The following is a 25,208-nucleotide window of genomic DNA, read 5'->3' on the forward strand; positions in this document are numbered from 1 at the left end:
CTCTGTTTTATATAAATGATTATTACTGGTTGATGTCATTGAAAGACAGCCATATGACTTGATCGTTTGTGAGGACACAAGAAAAACATTCCTATTATTAAAGCAGGTATGAGGTGGTCCTTGGGGGCAATAGTATCATGAGTAGATATCATTTGTGTCCTGTATATTTCAAAATAACTTTAGTCTGATCTGGCCATTTGACAGGAAAAACAATGAGTTGATTTAATACTTGTCCCACCCCCACAAAATAAGGATATGTGCAGCAAAAGTTCCCCTATAGTACACAATTGAGCGAATCTGTTCTTCCAAGCACTGTCAGCTGGTGCCAGACATTTTGGGGTACATATAATGACAATCAACATCGGTCTGTAACTTTATCTACTGCAGAACATAGAAGACAGACAAAACCAAGACAAAGCCAGTGCCACAGCAATGAGGGAGACACTTCTGAAGAGACTGTCTGAATATTAATGTTTCTTCTATGTTTTGATATTTCTTTATTATATTTAAGCCCCTAAATAGAAAACATCAATGTAAACGATGTCAAGTGGTAGTTCAATATGAAATTTAAGCTAGAAATGCAAAGGTGTTCTAAATAAAACTACAAAATTACAATTTATAGTGACGTTTCGTCGCACATGTATGACGTTGTCCGCGGAGGGATCCTAGCTTGTCAGAACCATGGTCAGAACGCTGAGAGGCAGTGAACAGCAGACGTCTAACGTTAGCTCGGCTACTCATTAGGACAGGGAGACATTGAACTGTGAAGACGTTTTGCTGTGAACATTTCTGAAAGCAAATGTTAACTTTCGGATAGTACCGTTTGCTAGGCTGTCTAGCGTTTCGGGGGCTAGCTTTCAGTTTACTCACTGGTGTTCTGCGGTGGAAATAGCAAAAATGTCGTCTCCAAGTCCGGGTAAAAGGCGAATGGATACCGATGTGGTGAAACTGTATCCTTTCTGAACATAAACAACTGTCTTCTCAGTCGCTGTCTAGTCAGCTATGTCCTGGTGTATGTAGAAATATGATATGTGCAAACCCTTTTTATTGATGCTGCTTGTTTGTCTTACTAATCCAAAGAAGACGGGGCTTTCATTGTGAATGACTGGTGTTTTTGTGTAAACAACATTTTGCTAGCAAAGCCAAGTGTTAGCTATTTCTGTCCTGCGAACCTTCAGTCGCTCATCGGGACAGCTGTATTAGCTAATCAGATCGGTCCCATGTCCTTTCAGCATTTTTCCAGCACAGCATTTTGTAACATTAACGTTAGCTGTCTCGCTTGTTGTCTATATTTGAAAATTACTGCAACAGCCGAACAGACGCTAACGTTGTTCTTCCTTTACAGGAATGTCTTTCATCTTGTTGCACCACCAATAGATCTGGCAGCGGTAGACTATATAAAACACCTTATGGCGATTTGGTTTCTTTGTCCAGCCTGTTGTTTGTTAGGGGAGTGAAGTCAAACTGCCCCTTTACACGTTGACACAGGAGCTTGTTTACATAACGTAAGGCTACCGTCAAATGTAAATGCTGTTGTCTTTTGTTCTACTCTCGTAAAAAACGTTGGCGTTATTTCAGCAAGAATCATCCTGGGTCTAACTAGCTTTGCTTTGTAACCCTACCAAGGGTTTTGAGATTGTGTTATTACATCTGCCACTTGAAATGTTACCTTGTAACGCTGCTGAGCTGGCTTGCTAGTGTGCTGGTTAATTTCAACATCAAAATGGCCACCTGATCTGTGTGTCTCACTGTACTTCAGTGTCTGCAGGCAAACATGTGGAAGGCTAACTTGTATAATTTTTTACAGTGGTTATAATTTGTTATTTTACAAATATTGGAAATGGAAGTGAGTATGGCAGCTGTTTTGTTAAGTGATACAGCAGGTGTCACGAGCCTGTGGTCGTTTTCACTGTGGAATGCTTGAACTTTTAGGCAACATCTAGTGTGCTCTGATTTCAAGTTGTTGTCACCATCTTTTCTTTTATACTGCTAATTTATATGTTCCAGTTCACTTAGGGATGACAGATTGACTCTAAAAATAAACCATAGCAAGACATTTCCCGTCCATACTGTGTTCTAGAGGAACAGTGTGAACAAGTAGTTTTGTTTTTGTCCCAGCACAGTGGAAACCAGCTTAATGATTGGGTAGCCTGTTACTAGCCGGAAACCACAAGAGGGAGGGACTTAGAACAGCTGATGGGATGGCAGTAAAGCTTAGTCAAATATGGGGCTAGAACTGGGCTGGTCAAAACAAACCAAATACAAGGAGAAGATGTCCCAACAGGGTCAACATAATGTTTAAAAAGGGAGAGTTTGAAAGTCTAGGTAGTTTGATCTTTTAAGTTTTTAATTAAATTGAAGACCTACTGTATTTAGAGCTATTTGTACAAATATAGACATATTTGACTTAAGCAATATTGACTCTGCATTTCATAATACATCCTGCCTCATACCACCAATTTAGGGTTAAAATGTCACTAGCCCATACATTTTAGACTGCATATGGCTGCAATATGTGAATACACATCAACAAGGAGGCTGTAGCTTGTTCTTTTCAAGCTACATTTCCCTTGTTATTTTGGCCTGTTGCTGAAGGCATTTTGTTACGTCTGCTAGCTAGCAACAGTGCTTGTTTGAGCAAGTTTCTTGCCCCCCCCACCCCCACCCCCACCCCCCCCCCCCCCCCCCACCCCCCCACCCCCCCCCCCGCACACACACTCTTATGTGTAGGCTATGAAGCATGAGTGTTGAGACAGACAGAGCAAGAGTTTTTAGGCATTGCAGCACACGCACACACACACCCAGCCTTGCAGTTGTATTACACCCCCTCTACTTCTCGAGCTTCTTGACTGACAGGCAAGAGCAGGTTTGCTTTATGCCACCTGCTCAATTCCATACAATGACCTGTGTGTTTTAGGATACCATGGGTGAGCAGTGGTCAGCAAATGTTAAGGAGAACAGCTATGTGCGTTTAAAAGTAGGTCTACAGAACTGAGATTTACTGGCTTACACAGCACATGGGTTCACTGCTGACTAGGCCGTCTTGTTGAGCTGAAGTAGGGAATGCTCCCCGTTACTGGTATGGGCAATATTTCCTTCCTTCTGTTTGTGTCCCCAGAGCAAAACTACCAGTAACAACCTCCTCTCTGTGCTCCTTATCCCCGCGTCTCCCTCTGGTGTAACCAAAACCTGAAACTCACACTGCCTTTTAGACAGGAGCAGCCTCTTTCTTATGTGCTGACACTGAGAGCCCTCACGCACTAATTTGCTGCGGCCACCGGAGAGCTGAGAATCTAGAGCGGAGGCCATTAGGGAATTCATGAAAATGAATGTCAGAATGACCTCAGCATGTAGTATCACTGGGTTTTACCTTTGTCCTAAGCCAGGGCGATGGATGGCAGCCTGCTTTTAGCACCAAATGTACAGTCTTTGTGTTTGCGTGCTAGTTGCCTGAACTCTTTGTACTATTTAATCAAATTGTCATGGAGAAGGTATTAAGTGTTGGTTTACACTGACTTTACCTTTTTTTTTTCTATATTTTCCCTACTTTTTCACCCCCTCCTTTGGAAACTTATTGCGTTGAGTGGCAAGAGACAACTTGTTTATTGTCCAGTATTTGCCAGACAGTATTCCCAAACCTTAAATTAGGGTTATTTTCTAATTACTTGCATAACTTCTGGCCACTGGCTTTTTGGTCTCGCTCTTGGACATGTTGATGTAGTTTTAGAACATAGTGCTCTTGAACAAGAGTCTTAGTCGAGTTTGTCATTTAAAAGAGCTTTACATTCAGCTTATTGTGTGGGGTTGACTGCACATACTGTGTAGGTAGATGTGCTATTATTTGCATGTATTCATCATTGGTCTACTCGCTTTACAAACGCTTTCAAGCAGTAAGCTGCTGGAATTTGAGCACAGGTAGATTACAAAGGACTAAGCCTATTGTGAATGCTAACACAGGCTCTTGTGGTGTCTGGCCTATGGATTTTAATGCAGTAAATGGGACATAATAGGAAATGTGTAGGGTTCTTTGACAACAGTTTATATAAATCAAGAATAACAGGAAGAATATGAGAAAGTGTATTTGTATAATATTTCCATTGTTATCTTGAAATACTTATCTTAACAGTATCATGAGCCTGAAGACCTGAAGAGGTGTGTATTTATTCATATAAGAAATCTCATTACATTAGACATTTTATGTAAACAAAAATGCCTTTCAGCTGTACTTTTCAACCTTTCAGTTGCTGCTAGAAGGTGTGATAGTGATTGGATAGCAGTTCTGCGAAGCATGGCCACCAGTGAATTATATTGGAGACTGGGGGGAGTTGTTGGGAGGGGTGCTGCGTGCTTCATCGGCCCCAGTATCCATCATGTCCCAGTATCCATCATGATACATTGGTATTATTACCAATGTGTCATTTCACCCAAAATCAGAATTATCAGATGATGAAAGTATGTTATGTGTCATTGTTAGTGCTTCTTCTTTCACCATTCAAGGTGAGTTTGAATTTTCTTTTTCTTTTTTTTTCTTTTCTTTTTTTCAAGCATCCTTTTTTTCTTGGAGTGACTGTTGAGGCAGTACTTGGCCTTCAGCAATCCTGATTTATTCAGTTGTTCACAATCGGGGCAGGCATGTAGGGGCAGTGTCCAGCTCTTCCCTGTTTTGTTTTTTTTAATGTCCTCCCCCACTCCCTTCCCCACCACATCCCTCCACCTTCCATGAGTAGAATACCAATCCTGAGCTTTTTCTCCTCTCCGCTTGGTGTTTCAGCCCCATTGTGCCCTTGTAACATGACATCCGGATGGCATCAGCGGCAGAGTCTTTTGTGTTTCCCGTTTACATGGAGCCCCTCTGACCTCCACCTCCCGCTGCTGTGTCACACAGTCATAGGCAGCTAATCTGCACCCAGCGCTATTATTGCGGGACTGAACCAACTAGGTGCGGTTTACTGTAGGGAAGGAGCTAGCAGTTTTCTGCCTGTTCCTGACAGAGATTGACTGAATGAATAGGAGCATGATGAACCCATGACGAGAATGGGGAAAGCTCTGGTTGGATGATGCAGCTGCATAAACTAACAACGTGCTTTGTTATAATTGTGTAATAGAGGTTACTTCATAGTAGTAGACAAAAAAGCTAGAACAAGACATTTATAGAAAACGTGTAACCCCCCAGTGCCATTTTACATTATGGTAACAGCAAACATATTGTAGGGTTAAATGCAACAAGAACATAAAACAGATGTTGTAATTTGAGTCAGTCAAATTATATGTTGTTTGCTTGGGAGTCTACAGTATGTCTGCAGATGGGAGTTTACCGTAGCCATGTCCTCAAGGTTAATATATAATCCATAGTAAGAAGCTCAAACACTGACTAAGACCATGTAGGGAATGGCCCACCTACCATACATACTCAACCAGTGATGGTATGGAATTAAGAGGGCTGAACTGAGATATGTATGGTGTCTCCATGTCCTGTGAAAGCTGAAAACATAATACCTAATTTAAATGGTTTTGTTTTATATACAGTCAATGACAGTGTATGTCTTAAGATTTATATGTGGTGGTTCTTGGGCTGTGTGCGTGTGGAAAGTGATGAAAAGAATGTAAATTGCAGGAAAAAATGTTTTTCTTCATTTGCTACAAAAAGAAAAAACTTTGGCATACAGTGATTCTTGACGATGTCATGTACATCTTACTGCATAGCTTACTGATGTTGAGTTGAAGCCCCTTTTGTCTACTGCTTTTTGTCTTGATTATGTCTTCCTGTCAACCTGTTTCTACTTTTCTTTATCTGCATCTGATTTTTGGTGATTGGTGAGTGTACATATGCCTTTGTCTATGTCCATGCAGGTATTTTTAGAAATATGCTACATCATCCGGCCCAAAGGAAGCTCCTGCTCTTTTTCCTTTTTATTTCTTCATGAGTGAACATAAGGTAACCTAGTAAATTGTGGATCAGGCCCCGTCTAGTCAGGGGCCCCCCACCTTGATTGACAGTTGCGTTTTGGGGGTCCAGGAGCAAGGCATCTCTGACAGTAGGAGATTGAGGTCCTCACTGTTAATCCCATAGTGCAAACAGTGAAGCTTCCTGCACGCATGGCTGAGTTCCCGTAGAAAAACAGATGGACCGAAGTTCCTCTCTTTGTTTCGCATGATTTTTTGTTTCTGGCACTGGGGAGCTCAGCCTGCCTCTGCCGCTCACGTCCACTGCTGCTTTAATGTGGAAAATGAAGGGTGACGATAGCATGTTTGGTCATCTGGGCCAGTGACACTGAATCCAGTTGCCTGAAAGTGCTGACTTTTTTGTGTTATCCTTTTGTTTAGGCTAAAATAGCTTATTTATGAAGCAAATAAGCCTTATCATGAAAGTGCAACCTACACTATCCACACCCTTGACTATCTGCCTCTGTGCGCCTCTTGTCTGTATCAAGTTGATAAAATTAGTTGTGTCTATCCCTCACTGTGCTGAAATTCTGGTTTGTTAGCAGTTTCCTCAACATGTCACTGTTGAAATTCAGGCTTTTTTTTTTTTGTCTTTACAACAGATAGCAAATCTTGTCTGTTAGATTTGCTCATTAGACAGTTGCTTCAAATTTAGGTCATTGTTTCTCCTGCCCTGGCTCAGTTTTGTGATCATTAATGGCCATTTGGTTTGTGTGTACATGCACACAGCTCAGGCGCGAGCATACACACAGAGAGTTTGTGCTATTGCTGTAAATAGACTGTTGATTTAGTGAAGGACTGAGAAGAGGAGCAGCTGAAGATTTCACATTTGATTGCAGTGGGTGGGCTCTCATCCCTCACCGGAGAAGACAAAGAACTTAGCCTGTGCTGTACAGTGCTACCCCAGCTCTCACACAGGGAGGTAGCGCTGAGCTAGCATAGTGTATTGAGGCCCATATCTAATGGAAACCAAATCTGCATAGCACTGCATTGATTATGGTATTTGGGTTAACTGTTGGGCATTGAGCTTGGTATTTTTTGCTTCCTTCTTTTTTTTAAGGTGATTTCAAAAAAGTACACCTTTTATATTTTTTCACTTCATGCGCATAAGGCAAAATGAAAATTGTGCTTTGGAAAAACAGCTTTTAGATTTAAAATTTCAAACCTGTCCTGAGTCCTGAGCTGAAAAAATGCTGTCTTGTGAGCACTTATAAATGAGACGAGGTAAAATGTACACAGGTTCAACATATTAGACTACCTCAAAAGTTTTACATTGGCTTTTTTGTTTATTGTAAAGTATAATAATTACAGTTGGAGACTGAGTTCTTTGACATATCATATATTTTATGTGTTAAAATTGCAGATGTCATCAGCAGAAATGAAACTGTGGTATTCTTAGAGTTAATTAACTTCCCATCCACCATCCAATGAGTGCAGCTCTTAACAGCTACCAGACATTTACATGTGGATTTCAGTGAGTCAGGCCTTTGGGGCCATATGTCCATTGATATGTAAAACCTGCTTGGAGTTTTTCTTTCGCACAGACCGCACACGCTGGCACCAAGTGCTCCATCAGTATTCAAACCCTTAATGTGTCAGAAGGAGTTGGATGCTTTCAGAACAGACAGTTTAAGCCCAGCTTTGCGTGATAACACCACACTTGAGACGTTGAAAGGATAGTTGGTCATTTAGATTCAACATTTTGGAATAGATGTCATCACAGTGAAGTATGCTGCTTTGTTTTTCTGAAACACAACCAAACCTGTGACCTGTCCAAAGCACAGCCTGTTAACATTAAACACACGTACGTTCTTCTGCATGTTTTGCTCTTTAAACTTGAGTGAACGTTGAGTGAAATAGCAGATAAGAAGATGCGATAACAGCAGGAAACTAACCAGCTGGAATCAATTTTGCTGGCACAGTTGTTTGTAGTTACCTAAATGTAATCATTACAAAACATACTGTAACCTTTCAAAGTGGCTAGTAGTGGGAAACAGACCAGTACCACAGCTTAATAACGTTTAACCTATAGCACAGGTTTCATTATGATTGTCACTAAACTCAGTGTGAAGCTTCATGACTGTGACCATAAGAATTTCTAAACCATCTGACCAAAATTTTATTTAATCGCAGTATAGTTGTTGTTTTTTTCAGCCAACTGTCAGCAGTAACGTAACAGGGATAACAGTTAGTTTGTTCAGGGTTAAAGTTTGTCACATTTGTAACCAATTTCCTGTCAGGGATCAATAAAGCTAATGTTGTGTTCTCAGTGATAAGCAGAGGTTAATGCATGTTAATGTGTCCCATGTTATGCCTTTATCTTGACCTAAAGAAAGCTGCATGTCCTGCAGAATCTCTTGATCTCCTAAGTTTGCTTGTAGACAACTTTGCAGACATCCAACTATATAGTTTTAGAATAATATGATCATAGTGTCAGTAAACGTGAGCTTTGTCATGATTATTCTAGGCTAGTCTTTCAAGGTTGTTTGATGTCTCGTGGCCAATTCATTTGTCTTGGTTCCACATAGAACAATCATGTGCTTAACCTGTTAACATGTATGTTGTAGTACAGGTTATTAAGACACCCTCTAGCTACAGGTTTACATAGCTAGATATCTTGTATCTCTTGTGAGATGTGGGCAGGAAAAAGGGGAAGTGAGAGCAGCTGGCATGACCGCAGGGCTGTTACTATCATACTAGTACACCTCTTTTATCAGAGCCAGCCAGGACCCCATTGCCTCATAGGACAGCTGAGAACAACCAGGCCATACATTGACAGTCGGGGAACTGGGCTAAGGAGCTGTGGCTGTTGCAGAGCTTGTCCAAATCAGATTTGGGACCATGAATAACTGGCAGTATGCATAGCATTAGGCTCCATGAGTCCAGTGCAGGGGAGTGCGTCACTATTTCCAAATCAGTCAGGCAAACATATTTAAACGCCCTATTAGCGTTGTACTGCTGTTCTACCATTGACCAACACCCAGATGTAAAGAACACTAAGTACTATTTGTGACATTTCTGGTCTGTCAAACGGGCCTGATGATTAGCTTCTTTGCAGCTGCAAATGAATCTCCTCTTTTATAAACTTGGGAAAATTAGTGGCTAAGCTGCTGTTGCTATAATGGCAATCCTAGCAACGGCCAAGTTGAATACTGCTTGTTCATTAACAGCTTCATAAATCTAAAATAGGAAGAAAAAAAATCAGATTGGTAAAAGCACATACTGTACTGGCTGTCATTATATCAATATTGTAAATGAAAAAGTTGTGTTGAGCCATCTGTAGTCTGAATGAATGGGAGCTGTTGGCTTCTTGTCTCTTCACTCTCACTTTCGTCTCCCTTTAGCTCACCATGTATTCACAGGATTCGCTGTCTACAGAGTGAGTGAGCTGGGGTTTTTAGGGAGTTTCTAACGGTTGAAATGGTTCAGTCAGCCTCTAAATCTGCATTAAAATTAAGTAGTGAGAGTCCGACTTAATGAGCAATAAAAGAAAGTAAACAGATGGGGGAAAATGTTGGCCTCAGCATGAGAGGGAGAGAGAAGAGGAGTGGGTCAGTGGGGTTGGCTGGTGACGGCTGCAGGGGAGAACGGTGTTTGTTTGGTGGTGAGCTGATTAAATCACACTCTCACAGCAACACCCTGCCTATCACTGGCTCTGCCTGCTGTGGCAGGATGGTTGCTGTGCTACACTAGCTGCCTCTGTTTTCAGGCCGCAGAGAGTAGTGGAGGTCACACAGTAATCCTGCTTGGCTCAGTGCAGTGCACTAATACATAGAAAGTTGAAAACAAAAACACAGGCACATTTACAAACAGACTAGGGCGCATGTATAGATAAAGGTTTATGCCAGCAGAGACTGCGAATGAGCAAACCCTCTTGCACCTATGGTCACACACTAAAGCATGCGAATTTCATTTTCCTCTGGCTCTTTTTCTTTAAGGCCCCATATTAGAGTGTGGGCACTGAGCCCATATTGGGAGGAAGAAGAAGGAACAGCTTTGTTGTCGTCGTAATGTTGGTAGCAAATTTGTTTTCTGTTTTGTTACTATTTCAGCTAACAAGGCTAATTTCTATTGCTCTTAGTACGAAATGTAGCTTGCTGTCTAAAGGATAAACATTCTTTCTCTATTTTTTGTATGTAATGAATATTAGCCTGTGCATTTCATTCGGTAGTCTATAGTTGTCTCTCTTTTGGTGGAGGAAGCCTACCCATTGCTTACACCCTGAGGACAGCTGCTATATTTCCTGCCTTTCATCTGCAAGGCCTTTGATTGTACATTGTCGTCACAGTCTGTGTGTGAGGGAGAGAAAGCGAAAGAAAGGTTACTGCCTCAGAGTTCCTCATCTCTGAACAAAGATGTGCTCTTAAACAAGTTACTCTGTGTGAAGGTTACAGTGTTTATTCTGCCATTTAAAACAAGCAAATTGATAAATGGTCATAATCCAATCCCAATGTACATCATCTCTCAAGCAAAGACTAATTGCTGTCAGCATAAAGTTCATCTAATGTAGGTATGCAGCAAGGCATTTCGCCTCTCTGAGACAGGGCTCAGAGAGTATTCATCAGTGGTAGGATATGGCATAAGAATTTGCCTTGCCTCTATTTGTAGCCTCAGTCAATTGAATATAATGGATATATTTATGATGTGTAGATAGATTTTGCAGTATACACTCTGGGGGTTACTATATGTCAACATACACACTACATAGTCCAGCCCGAGTAGACAGGAAGCTATGCTGCGTGATAGATTGCTTAACTAAATGATATTCTTTCTCTAATAGAAACACTACATCATAAACCTGTAACCTTGCCTTGTTACAATCATTTGTACAGGTAATCTGGTGTTAGTGTGTTCCAGGGCTCTTGACTTGATCCTACTCTCATTATCATGAATAATGTCCCTAGAATATTTCTGATGCATTGATACATTTTTATACAGATGACACAGATTTATATAATGCCTCTGCCTCTGACTCTGATTTTATCACCATGCTCCAAACAAAATTCTTCAGAACAGTGAATTAAGTTCTAGCAATATCAATCACCTAGGAATCTGGATCGAGTCCCAACTATTATCATCAAATCCGGACATTGATTTTGTCTGATTACGTGTCTGTTCTGTATTCACCGGGAATATCATCATCATTTGCCTGCAGTCCACAGTAATGATGTCATTCACATGCACAGATCTGCCTATGAGGCTAGATCAGCCTTCGCTCTTTTCTTTCATTATCTCTGCATCACTTTCTGTCTGCCTCTCCTTTGGCATCACCCTGTCCATGTGTCTTTCACTTCATTCTTCAGCAGCTCTCTTTATCATCTTCTCGTGCTCTTTTCTTCCCTGTTGCAGCCCTTTGTTTGGTTGGCTGACCTTCTTCTACCCTCTCGTTTTATGTTCCACTTCCCTGCTGGTTTTTGGGGGGGGGTGTGGACTCTTAGTGTCTTTCAGGCAGACTTCTTAGCTTTGCTTTCTCAGTCTGAGACACAAGCACTGCTTCTTATGTCCAGTCTGAAGCAGTCATCCTCGCTGGTCAGTGCCATTAATAACTGGAAATTCTGCATGGTGTCCCTTTTTGTTATTCAGTAACCGAGCTCTCTCCTCATGTCTTTGGGATTATTTGATTTGCTGCCTTTCCTGTTATTTCAGCCTAGTCTGTCCAGAAGCTCTATAACTTCCCTTTGAAAGGATTACTTGAAGCTGGAGATGTCAGCAGATGGTCAGAGTATTGTATGCTAAGATGTAAATAGTCCAAACTGACCTGACTCTGTCAGTCAGTCATGCCAAAGACATACAGATGTATATATTTGAAGATTTTTTTCTTGTTGTCGTGCTGATATACTTATTGTAAAGCGTGTTGGCTATTTTTGATTGCATTGTTTTTAGAAAGAAAATAAGAAGTTGAGATTTTTTTTTAATTTGTTACATCACCCTGTTGATGAAAGGATAATGTGGGCTTTTCCTCTCCTTTTTCCCCTCAAAAGAAAGACGAGAGAGACGCGGACGTGCTTTGAAACTAGCCAGTGCCTCCCTTTTACCAAATCAACAGCTTCTGTCTCCAAGGAGGGAAATGTTCAAGCATAGTTGACACCACATTGTTTGACAGAGTGCTGTTTATGATTCTCCATCATGTTTGTTTTCCGTACTTAGAAAGCAGTTGGTCAGGATGGGATATTTTGATCCTGGGTCAGGCAGGGATAGTGGCCTGAATGGACTAAAATGAAAACAAGACATGTCTAGACCACAACCGTAAATGCTATTTACTGCATATTTTTGCACTTAAGCCTTTAAATGTGCTTTATAAAGTTCAAAATCAGGATAACATTGACTTTGGTCCTTGGATAAACTTTGGAACATTTCAAAGAGCTAATTGGTAGTTCTGTCTGAACTTTTCTTTCAACACAGTGTTTTCAAGTGTGAGTGGTTTGTCAATGTATGAAAAAAGTCTGGCAGTCAAACAATATTAACACAGGAGACTATTGCTGTTACAGTTCAGGGCTTTCAGGGTTGTCTGAGATGCCGCGAAGAGAAAATGTATGTGTATGTTCTGGACTGATTGGGCTCTGCGTATCAGATTATATATGTGTGTGTGTGTGTGTGTGTGTGTGTGTGTGTGTGTGTGTGTGTGTGTGAGTGTGTGTCATGAAAAAGGCTCATTCAGGTCATTATTAACTGCTTTGTTAGAGTGTTGATGTAAGAACTGACTTCACTTTACTGGAATTTACACAGCAAACACAATGTAATATTAATGTGCATGTAAGCATCCTTTATAACCCAACTGCCGTCTTCCTTTCATGTCGGCTATGAAGTTGAAACCCATTTTGCCTTCACTTGGTCGAACACAATGTGTCATGTCACTTTGATTCAAAAACTCCAAACAAAAGGGCGCAGTGCAAGTCACAGTATGTACTGTATATCCTGCCGATCCAGTTATTTGGACCATCCACGTATTTCTCTCTCTCTGTTTGACTGGCTGAGCGGCTGTTTGTCAACTTACACACTCAGTCCATCTCCCACTCCATCAAACAACTGGGAATTTACAAGCTCTACCAGGAACTGTTTTAACAGATCTGCAAAACGCCTTCACGGTAAGAGGGAACCGATGTTGACAGTGACTTGTAGTTATTTACTGGGTGGAAGGAATGAGTGCTTGGAGCCTTGGGCCTCTCTGTATGTAACAAAAGGGCGGTGGGTTAGACCACTGTGTGATGATTACATGGAATATGGCCAGAATCCCGTCAAAGTGAATTCATATTTTTGGAGTTGACCTCACCAAAGACACAGATGAGAGGATGAGGTGAAAGTGTTGAAGTTGACATCAAAGCCTGAGATTATTTCTCAAGATAAAGATATTGAGTAATGTGTGTGTTTGTTGTTCATCATACGACCACACCCGTATTAATGTGAATAACCTGCAGGTTTTGTGAGGAGGGCAGGGTTGGTGAATGATTATATGTGTGATGGTGGAATAGATGGAGGGTGCTCAGTCCAGCCACAGAAAATAGACAGTTATTTGTGACTCTTGACTGCATTTTTGCTTTGCTTACAAGTGATTCTTTTGTGTGTGTGTGTGTGTGTGTGTGTGTGTGTGTGTGTGTGTGTGTGTGTGTGTGTGTGTGTGTGTGTGTAACTTGTGTTCGCATCATTACCATGTGAGGGTAACAGTATGTGAGAAGTCAGTTGGTGCAATATTAGCTACTCCCTTTCCCTTCCTTATCCTTCTCTCACATGATCTCACTACGGTTACAAGAATATTTACAGATCACTAAGACCCCGACCTTCTCTTTCTTCTAAAGTGACCTCATTCTACTATCACTGTATCCTGTAAACCTTTCCTCATACATGTCAATTACATGTCTAAAAGGTAAATATATGAATCTCATTTTGAACAGACAGGTCAGTTCTTCTCTGGCCTCTCAGTCAGTATGTCCAATGGCAGTTGGCCAGCAGCATAGTCAGTGCTGATTCAACCACGTTAATAGCTTATACTCTCCCTGCTACACTGCTGTCCTCCGTAACATAACACACACAGTCCATACCATCCCCCTTCTATGCATTGCTGCCCCCACTCGTGGTCGTACACACATTAACTCGCACACCAGTGGTTTCACTACTCGTTAGGTGCATTCATAGATGTCCTTACATGAAGGGCAGAACTGGGTGAGCAGCAGAATGTAAACATCATGCATCTAGTCTGACATAGGAGGAGAATTTCTTTAAGAATGGGGCTAGTTGTTGTTTTGCTATCATGCTTTTGACAAGTGTTGTACTCATGATGTTAGTGACTGTTCACTCTGCCTTGGACTTTGTATCAAAGAGCCTCACGATGTCTCCTTGACTCCAGCACGAGTCAGAGCACAGAGGTTCCTCCTCTGTCTGACAATGACACATTTCCTTGCTGAAGCCAGGGATTCAGTCCGCTCTTGCAGACTCAACCAGAGCTTAAAATAACCTCCAGTTTGATTTAACTCTTTGGGGGTCAGTGCTACTGCTAATGGGATACACACCCAATCAGGATTGACAAGCCAGCTGTTACTGCGTGGCATGGAAAACTGATTTTTATCCCATCTCTTGCACCTTCTGTCTGTAATGTGGTCTGTTGGTCTTTCACTCTCATTTCGCTCTCATTTTTCTCTTTCTTTTACACTGGTTCATGTTCTCCCCAAGTCTCTCTCTGCTTCAACTTTATTTCCTGTGCTTCTTCCCTCTGCTCACATGAAAGAGAAATAATTTCTCTGTGATGAATTTGTGTTAGAGAGGGGATCAAGAATGATGAGAGCAAGCGTTCATCATATCCACATGACACTGAATAGAAGAAGATAACATTCTTTGGGGTTTTGTTATTATTGTAATTATGTCTGTGGAAGAAAACACTGGATGATTATTTCCTCTGCTAACCGTAATAAACTTCTCCTGGGTAAATACAGTTTTTCTAAATCTCAGCCATTTAATATATTTGGAGGTAACTCACATTGAAATGGATAAACGGCAACATAATCAGAAGTTATAAACAGTTGTGCCAGTTGAGCCCTGTGATTAATACGAACTACATCATCTGCAGTTTGTTGCATGGAGATGGTCAGATCCAAGTAATTTTGGCATTGACCGCTGTTACCAATTATAGAGCACAAAGCTGCAACTAAATTGGTCAGAAATTGATAACGTTAAACCTTACAGTGGAAGTGAGGTTTGTCTCGTCACGTAGTTATTGAAGTAAAATGAATAACACAACCTGTATTCAACTGCAAAGAAGCCTCATACAGCTACTATATATAAAGTGGTTGTGTGGTTGAGACCCTACAGATGGACACGTCTCAGCACGTTTGTTGACATGCCCTGTCAGAATGCCTGCCCCCCGGATTATTTGGTTAATTACAGCCTACACTAATACAGCCACTCTGATCAGGTGATGAATGATACAATTTCATATGATATAAGAGTTTATTATGTTCACCCGCGGACAGTATTAAGTTTGTACATAGGACTAAAAGCAAAGTTTTGTTTTATATGTTTTAATTTAATGCTGCAAGTATTTATAGGTATTTTATATCAGGTTTGTTACCAGTATGGGTGGTAATATAAACTGGTAGAATCTCAGACCTTCTGTGTAAGGAGATGGCCTTCTGAACTCTGGTTTCTCTATGGGGACTTGTGTTATATGTCCACCGGGGCTTTTAGAGGGTGACAGGTGGAGGGACGCCTGCATGGCTCTGAAGGATGGCTGAATATGATCTACTGGCCAATCTGTGTGTGTGTGTGTGCGTGTGTGTTTGTGTGAGAGTGAGTGTGCGTGCGTGCGTGCGTGCGTGCATGAATATTTTTTTTGTTTTGGAATCGCTGTCCCTCATACTTCACATTCAGTCTGGGGCATTAATCCAGCGTGCACAATGACAAATTGGCACAAAGCTATTGATTGTCATTGACAGTGTGTCTCCAGGACTTGGGGTCAGAGCAGAATCTAAGTGTAATTTTCCTGCATTGATTTGTTTTCACTATCTGTCAAAAGCTATAATTTCCCTCTTTAGTCTTCATAACTCTGCGTCATATGAAAGAATGATGTTGTGTAGAAGCGAGGAAAAAGGTCAGACTCTGCTCATGTCTTTGCTGTAACATAATATGTGATGATGTATTACACTGGAAACAACCGCAGCTGAATTACCATTCTAGACAGGCCAAATTGGTGTTGACCCTGAATATTGCTCAAGAACTGTTCATCGTTTTAGTCACTCAGGTTGTATTTGTTTGTGTGTGTGCAGTCAAATGAAGCAGTTGTCCTTAACAGCCATTACAGCATCGAGAGCAAGCATGAAGTCACCATCCTCAGTGGACTCAATGAATTTGTAGTGAAGTTTTTCGGACCACAGGGAAGTAAGTGTTTCTTGATTGTTTCGTGATTTAACATATTTTTTTTGTCCTGACATTAAAAAAAAAGACTTCCCTAATTCACTGCTGAATTTTCCTCAGGATAATTAATTTGTCCCAGAAGTCTATGGTTTAGGGTGCGTTTTCATCCATGTCCATCCATTTCATCCAAGAAACATCAACCAAATCGTGAAACATTTGTTTGCGTGTCCTCCACTTGAGATCTTGATTCTTCTTCGATTGACCCCGCCCCCTTTCTCTGGCCAAACATGTAACATGTTACCAACATGAAGAGAAGTTCATCCCAGCAGGCCAGGCAGTTTCAGGCCTGAAAACCACAAAGTGTAAAACCGAGAGGAGCCAGGCTTGAGGGGGGAATTTGGATGAAGACAATGGCCTCATCAGCAGGAAACACGTCTTTCGTATTCTGTTCGTTACATCTGTCACACTAAAAACCGCTGCCACTTGCACATCAATAAAGAGAGGAAGTGGTTGTTTGACCCCATTTATGATTCCTCAAAACTGTGCCAAATAAGGGCACTGTTGTGTGTATGCACATGATCACTGCCATTCATCCTCAGCGAGTGTGTTTTCAGTCATCTATGTGCTGTTCAGTTTCAGTAGGGCACATGAGGGTCTTGTTACACACAGCTATTCTGGCAGAGCATCACACACTCACAATCTCATTCTCCTCCTCTTTGATGTCAGTGTATTTTGTGAAGTGATATGCAAGTAAAAAATTCTCCTGGGCTGATATATATATTACTGCATAAAATAAAATTAAGTGTAGCTCAGTTCTCAAGTGGTCCCCTCACTGTTGTGAGGAAAAAGTAGTGCAGAAAACTTGTATAACCCTGCAGTGTCTAAATCTGTTGGGGTGCATGAAGGATGGAATATGATGTTCAGTCGAGTGTAAGTCTTTCCCCTGTCCTCAGCAGTGTTCTCTCTCCCTTTTTTGTGTCCCCTCTTCATGTACAGCGCCGTACGAGGGAGGTGTGTGGAAGGTGCGAGTAGATCTTCCTGACAAATACCCTTTCAAATCGCCATCAATAGGTAGGAACCCTAGTGTTGTATTATCTATTGTAAGATCCCATTTTTTAGGTTCCACTTCACTTTTTAATACTGTCCTCATTTCTACTTTGGGTTTTTTTTTCTTTTTTTTTTTTTTCAGGATTCATGAACAAGATTTTTCATCCCAACATTGACGAAGCGTAAGTTGATATCATGTTTTCAATTGTCAGTGAAGTGTGAGTGTTTTCGGTTACATTGAGAGTACACTGGCAGTGTAAATTATTGGCTTATGAATACATATTGAGTATCAAACACATCAAATTATAAGTTTGATGATGATGTTGATGATGATTAAGTTGTAAACAACTGGCCTGTCATTGTAAATTTAATCATTGGCTGTATTCAGTAATATTTCCTAATGCTTCTATATTGCCTTTTCAAGTTTTAGGCTTTGAAAGTGGTAAAAAGATCAACTTATGTTGTGAGCTACTCTTCTAATTGTATAAACCACCAGTTTTTGGCACAGTCAGCTAACAGCAGCAAATCACATCACACAAATATTCAACCTGGCTGAGCTCTTTGTTTCTCTGGGCCTATTAATCCACTACCTTGTGCCCAGATCCTCTGAAGGACACAGGCCATGAAGGTGGGTCCCTGGGAGGACCTGAATGACGGGCTGAACCTGTGCCTCCTCCCCAAAAGAGACAGTCTAGCCTCACAAAACAATTCTCATGTGAAAGTGTTATATTTATTACCAGGAAATGGCTCACATAAATACCAGTGGTAAACTAGAACTAGTTTGCAGTTTAACATTTCAATTCAAAACATACTGGACAGCTGTCAATACTGTATAAAGTGCATCATAAATATAATAGTAAAGTATCTCTCTATAGAAGTGTTCAACATGTCAAGAACAGACAGTTCTGCAGTTTGTGTCAAGCTTCTGTTATTTAAGCTGTGAGGTGAATTTTTTCATTGGTCGACTGAAAGTCATACTGTGTATATACTTAAGTGACTTATAACTATTTGAACACAATTACCTGGTGATTCCAAACCTGGTCACATGGTATTTCTCAACTTTCCAAGTTGACAAGAATTGTATATATGACTGCCACACAATTTATTATGGGATAGAGCTGGAAGGACTCAACCGGCTTTGTCCTCTAATTTCAGGCACATTTGAAGCAATTTTTGAAATGGGACATGCTCGGAGCAGGAACACGGCAACACACACCCTCCCTCTCCCCGCCCTTCGGACTTACCCCTCTAACTCTGTTTTCTTCTTGCTTTCCCAGGTCAGGGACGGTGTGCTTAGATGTCATCAACCAGACATGGACAGCCCTTTATGGTGAGTGGCCCCGCCGCGTATGTGTTCATATTAAGTTACCTCACTGGGGTCTGTGTGATTATGTGTGAAGAACTTGACCCAGTGCCATCAGCACCAAAAAGGTGCCTGCTGCCCACTTGCTATCAAGTGGCCCTAATCTACTTACTGAGGGGAGAAGTGAACACTAATGAGGTAATACCCTCACCCAGCAAGGTCAGAAAACATTCACCTTCAACAGGAATGATTAACTGTGGTATCAGCTGTGAGTGACACGCTCACATAGTCTTGATGGCAGTGATTGTTTACTGTTTCTCACCCAGTTGCTCTTCTCACTGTCACAGTGTCTCTCTCTACTACTCTCCATGTCCCTGTGCCCTTCTCCCTGTATATTTCCCCATTAATTTCTCATTACAATCGGTCCAAAGGGATGAGATAGCTGTTGAGCAATATAAATGACTTTACAGTAATATCCCTAGCAGATGTTATAGCATCCCTCCCTATTTATTCTCACCAGTGTTCTGTATATGATTCAGAACAGAAAGTATCTTGATTCAAAATTAATTCAGGTTCAAGAGTTGTGATGTGAAAGAGAATAGATTTTAATATTCTAAATTATTAATGTTGTCAGGTCAGGTTGCCTGCTTTGTTCTCCTTTTTTAAAGTCAAGTCAGGCATTTTTTAAATGATTACATTTGTGATATTGTGGCCTTGTTTGAACTTGTGTAAAATGCTTTAGATTTTGTTGTCAAGTGTTTGAAAAGAGCAAATCGTATTGGACTAACATGGAAACAATAGGCCAATCAACCTAAGCATTGTGTGTAATGAGTCTCTGCAAAAGGAGGGAACAAAAGCAACTGATTGAATTGTCTAAACATGATAATGCTGTACAATAGACAGTAGGGAAGTATTTGTTTTCCCAACTTGAATGGACCCAACAGTGACACCTAGCAAAGGAGACAGGAATTGCAGGTTTTCCACCAGGCCTCGGCTCTGAGAGAAAATTGAGGCCTGCTAGCAGTGAGCTACTGAAAGGGATTAATGTTGTTCGAGCCTCTGTGAGGCTATCAGGCTGATTTTACATTTGTGCTCTGCTAGCTAGTATATACACACCATACACCTTTGATCCTTTTTCATATGGTCGTCACTCACTAACATGCTTGTAAATACATTATGAGCTTTACTGTCACCATTTAAAAGAGGCAGCAGCTTTATATTAGACATATTATTGCCAAATGTTATGTGTGCATTTCTCCATAAGGTTCCTTCAGATTAATAGTTAGATTTTGGTTGAAGCCTGATGGTATCTGCTGTTAAATGTTCTGTGGGTAAAATGAGATTTTGTTGTCTGCTTCCCCAGATCTGACCAACATCTTTGAGTCGTTCCTGCCCCAGCTGCTCGCTTACCCAAACCCCATCGACCCCCTGAATGGAGATGCAGCTGCCATGTACCTTCACCGGCCAGAGGAGTACAAGCAGAAAATCAAAGGTTCAGCTTAATAAAGATCTGCTGGGTGTAGATCCTAGATCCCTTTACATTCTTAGATCATGGCACACCTGGAAAAAGTTATTTTTTCAAATTTAATATCCAACATAATGTTATAATTTCTGGAAACCATTGCTCAGCTAAGAGCATTAGCTCGCAGTTTCTGCTGTCTGACCATGTTCTCTTTCTGTATTCTCTTTGCACACATCTCTCCATCCACAGAGTACATCCAGAAATATGCAACAGAGGAGGCTCTGAAGGAGCAAGAAGAGGGGGCAGGCGACTCTTCATCTGAAAGCTCCATGTCTGATTTCTCAGAAGACGAGGCCCAGGACATGGAGTTGTAGTGATAGGAGGGCTCCCCCATCCCGCGCCCTCCTTTAACCCCCACAGAGACTATATTTGATTTCCTAACCATGAGAAAGCAGACTTATAATATTCATATTTAAACAAGTTGATTTTTTTATTATTATTATTACTACTAAACAAGGATTTTTATGGATATCTAGCCTTTGGTGTGTTTGACAGACACCCTCCCATTCTGTAGCTGTTTCTCCCTACGCAGATTTCGCAAATGCTTTCACATTCTCTCCCTGTCATCTCCACATTTTTAAGATGTGTTATGTAGTCGTAGGCAGGAAATCTCCCCGTGAACATCTCATTTCTGTACTCAGATTTCACTTTTTAAAATAGAACTTTCCAGTTTGACCTGAATCCTAGTTTCCTCTCTTTTTCCACAATGCTAATTGATTCTGACCAACATTTCATTAGTTGCTCCACTACAGAGCTGCTTAGGTCTCGCCTGCCTGGGTGTGCAGCGCTACAATATTAACCTGTAGTTAAGACAGTATTTTTTAAAGCGCACAATCGCACACACGAGGTGTCTTGGTACACCTTCCACAAACATACAAAATGTGTAGTGCCAATACTATAGACTCTCATAAATCAACCCTAAAGGCTGCCTAAGCATATCCTTTTCAACATATTGTTTGAGACATGTCAGTAAAATAAGATGCCTTTCTTTTATGGTTCAGTTCGGATGCTACCTTGGCTGTTACTTCACTTTTTGTTACACTTTGTTGATCTGCTGCAGCTGCCTGTCTACATGTGCCGCTGTGCAGTGCAAAATAAATGCTTAACAAGGTCAGGTCTTGGAAAGCAAATTAATTAATAACATGTCTCATTACATTGCGAGTGACAGTGTGGTGACAAAGGCATGTGGCGGGTGCTTTTAGCGTTGATTGATGGAACGCACACTAGCTGCATAAACTGTACGGAAGATTGGTGCACAAAGGCAATAAAAATTGCAGCGGCTCTTCTCTGAGGCGTTTGTGAAGATTGTGGTCAGACTCACTTGGTATTATGGGAACTGAAGGTAGACCAGAGCTACCCTTTAACCATCTGACCATATGAATTTCATATTTCATGCAGCTCGTACTAGTTTTCTGTTAAGAGGCACCTCAAACACACGAGCACCAAACATTCTCTTTGCGCAGGATACCGCTGTCTCTCAGTCATCTGTACTCCTGCTTTTAAAACAAATTTCTATAAGTATTATTGGTAAAGAACAACTTTTCAGACAGAGAAAGAATGTAATTAGCACCTATTCTGGTGAATTTAGAAAACCAGCACCAAAGTCAGTTTTTATTTAAGTGAAAGCAACAAAAATGGTCATATGGTTACTGAGCGGATCTGAGAAAAAATGAAGAGTGATTTATTGAAGATTCAGGTTCGTGTAGTATCACTCCTCCTCACATTCCACTGTTACCTGGAGTTTGCTCCAATGCATGCCCTTTACATTGGTCTGACCTGTGGTATGTACCCTGACTGCACCGAATGGAATCCCACACTTTATGTCAGCCTTCCTGGATCTCTGTTTGGATCGCTAGTTTGAAGAAGATTATAAAATAAGAGCCAAATAAATGATGTTTAGGCTTGTGACAGTTTTCATTTGAGGGGAATTAATTTAACGTTAAATTTCATATGTACAGATCTGACTTCTTATCTAAAAAAAAAAAAAAAAAAAAAACTGAAAAAAACATGTCATACATTCATGGTTGATTTGTTGTGGCGGGTCGAGATGTAATCCATGATGCGTGGAAAGAGATTGCAATCGCAGCTTTGAGTTTCGACTGTTTTTTTTTTCCTACTCTTATTTTTTCTTGTACTCCTCACACTTTTCGCCCGATAAGGGGGGGGGGGGGGCCCAACATGTTTGGATTTTTTTTTTTTTTTTTTTTATGTACAGCATCTACCTTGTACAGTGATAAGACACCTCTCTGTAGCCTCATGAAAACTCAGTGTTGAGCCCGAAACACTGACCGAGTGTTGCTTGTCGCGGCTGACATGGCAGTCAAACTACCTAGAAAACCTTGAAATGTATTCACTTGGTAAATTGCAGTAAGAATCACTGGCTGCTTTTTGGTAGATTGTGGATCCCAAGTGGGAGATTCAAGGCCGAGTCATACTCCGGAGGTCACCTTATTACCTCGGATCGCAACTCCCTCTTCTGTGCCTCTCCTGTGACCTAGTGAAGAAGTCCCCAAAACCATGTTTCCAAAAAGCCATCAAGGTCAAAAATAACTAGTGAAGCACATTGTTTTTACAGTTTTTTTTTCTCCTCCTCCTGCAATCTGTCCTGTGCAAATTGTGATTTGACATCGAAATTTTCACTCTGTTGCAGATTAGGGGAATTACCCAGGGCTGAGTGGCATTGGGTGTATTTGAGCTAATGTAGGCTTGTTAGACTTTTATGGCTCAGGTTTGAAATACATTTTGGTTGTATCTTGCATAGTGATTAACATTTTTCACCCATAAGGTATTGAAAGGATGGAAATCATGCTAATATTTGTTGAACTGTGTTTTTGACATGTCAGGATAGTTAGTTTTACTGGGTGGTGACTTCAACTAAACAACATATGCTATATGGTTGTATTACAGATAGAGTTAGCTAGTTTGGTATGCTTACCTGATAAAGCATTCATTGCTCATCTGACCTTTAGTTAGTGTCTGTTGTGTGGTTATATGTAAGATACTCCATAGACGTGCCTGCTTGTCCTCTTCTCGCAGATTCAGAATTGTACAGATGAGTGTGAGTGATTTCAAACTTGGGTGACATTTAACCTGTAGTGAGCCTGATAGATCTAACTGTACAGAAATCAAAAATGTGGTCCAGCCCCTTTCGAGATATTGGATTTTCTCCAAAAAACATGATTTAAAACCACAGCTCTGCTCCCAAAGTGATCACCACATTTGAATGCAGATTTAGAACAGAGATACTTCCTCAGTTTCTTTTTAATTTCCAGTATTTATCAGAAGAGTTTGACTGGTTAAAGTTATAGGGTAATAATTTCTTTCATCCATCCGGGGGAAGTTTTGGACGTTAGCTTCTGGCAGGATGCAGCCATTTCAACTGTTGCCGGGCTGACTTTTTTTTTTTTCTTTTCTTTTTTTTTTTTTTTGGTGACATTTAAAATGTTTCAAGGCAGTATAAAGCTATGTGAATGTTTAACGTGCTGAGAGTGTTTGTGGTGAGGTTTAGGATCCACATCCATTCAAACAGAACAAACCGTTTAAGGCTGTATGCAGATTCACAGTTTCACAATTGGCTCGTACTTTCTGTCTAAGCTGCCTATCAATGTGTATTTATTCTTTCAAGAAACCTTTTTTTGTTTTTAATCTTGATCATTAAGTGCCACTGTTGTAAGTTATGGTTCAGTTTAAATATCACACTGATGAGAACTTGAAATTTGAGTTTTTTGTTTTAAGAAATTCAGATTGGAATTCTTATTTTACTTTACATTTGTGCAGTATTCTACTTGAGTGCTGAAAATACAGTATATCTGAGTTGAGAATTGTAATAAAATAGCACATTATTATGCAGTGGTGCAACAGGGAACTAATGATATTTTGTCTTTTTCAGAAACAAGATTCTTGTGTTGGAGTAAAATCATAGGTTTGGTTTTCAGCATTATTTGCATCTGCTGGGCAATAAATTGATGATATACTCAGCTGTGGCCTGGTGTTGCTCTCGTAAACATGACAACCATCTGATCTCTTCAGTGGCCTCCCTGGTTCTTGTTTTAATCCCTACACTTTTACTCAGTTTCAAGAAATAATTACTGTCTTTGTGTTTCAGGTTGTCTTTAACTCAAGAACTAAAGAAAATGTTCTCAAACCCGTGAATGAGTATGCTTCCCACTGCAACCTGAATTCTAAATTGATTTTGAAAACGCATGGAAAAACATGTTTATTGTACTTTTATTTAACTTCCTTTTGACTTTCTCCGCTCCACCTCTTCTGCTCTAAGACCACAGGCTTACTGATAACAATGTCTTAACTACCCACAGTTTTAAACAGTGACTGCAGATAACTAGATTTCACATGGTGAAATTGATGGGGCCTCAAAATTCTAACTGCAGACCTGCAGAGAAAGTCCAGTATAGAGCCATAGTTCTACAACCTTACTTACACACTCCCCCACACCCCGCCAGATACAAGAAGGATGAAGGGCCTGAGTTTACTGAATGGACTGGTCTATCATTAATCCATAGACAGGACATCCAGGGCCCATTCTCCATTTTATCAGCACAGCTGCAGAGAGCCAGCAGCCTGATCCTGTAATATCACCTCCCCTGTGTGTTGACTGTCTCCTCGTGCACTTGCATGCTTCTGGTGTGGAGGCGAGGCTCGCTTTGGTGCACACCTCCCATTCTGTCTTGTGCTTGTGTGGATTTGTGCCCTGTGCTGGCCTACTGCTGCCATCAGGGGATTTAGCAGGCACATACAGCATGGAAAATGGCAGATTTTTTATAAAAACTCTGTATTTGGTACCTAGTGTGTGATACTTGAGGGTTAAAAGTAAAAAGGTTTATTTTTTGTTTTAAAAAGTCCATCCTTGGTCTTATTTTTATCACCCTCTTTGCCCTCCTTCTCTTGTTTTTTTCTTTGCATTGTGAAGTGGGCATGCTTGTCAAAAAGACAAATGCTCTCTATTAATAGGCTTATAACCTCATAAATAGTTGTGTATAAAATAAACTGTTATAACTTCTTTTTTAATAAAACATTCAATGTGTATAAATGGTC

General features: G+C 40.7%; 1 protein-coding gene across 1 annotated transcript; it reads left to right on the forward strand.

The window, feature by feature from the left end:
• The first annotated feature begins 684 nt into the window (after positions 1-684).
• Positions 685-25,208, forward strand: ube2h (ubiquitin-conjugating enzyme E2H (UBC8 homolog, yeast)). Its single transcript, XM_056367736.1, has 7 exons — positions 685-950; positions 16,232-16,308; positions 17,281-17,355; positions 17,474-17,513; positions 18,609-18,661; positions 19,998-20,126; positions 20,346-25,208. The coding sequence occupies exons 1-7, from the start codon at positions 898-900 to the stop codon at positions 20,468-20,470; spliced, it is 552 nt and encodes a 183-aa protein (XP_056223711.1). The 5' UTR covers positions 685-897; the 3' UTR covers positions 20,471-25,208.

This window comes from Seriola aureovittata, chromosome 22 (genome assembly GCF_021018895.1).
Source record: "Seriola aureovittata isolate HTS-2021-v1 ecotype China chromosome 22, ASM2101889v1, whole genome shotgun sequence".
In the NCBI taxonomy this organism is placed as follows: Eukaryota; Metazoa; Chordata; class Actinopteri; order Carangiformes; family Carangidae; genus Seriola; species Seriola aureovittata.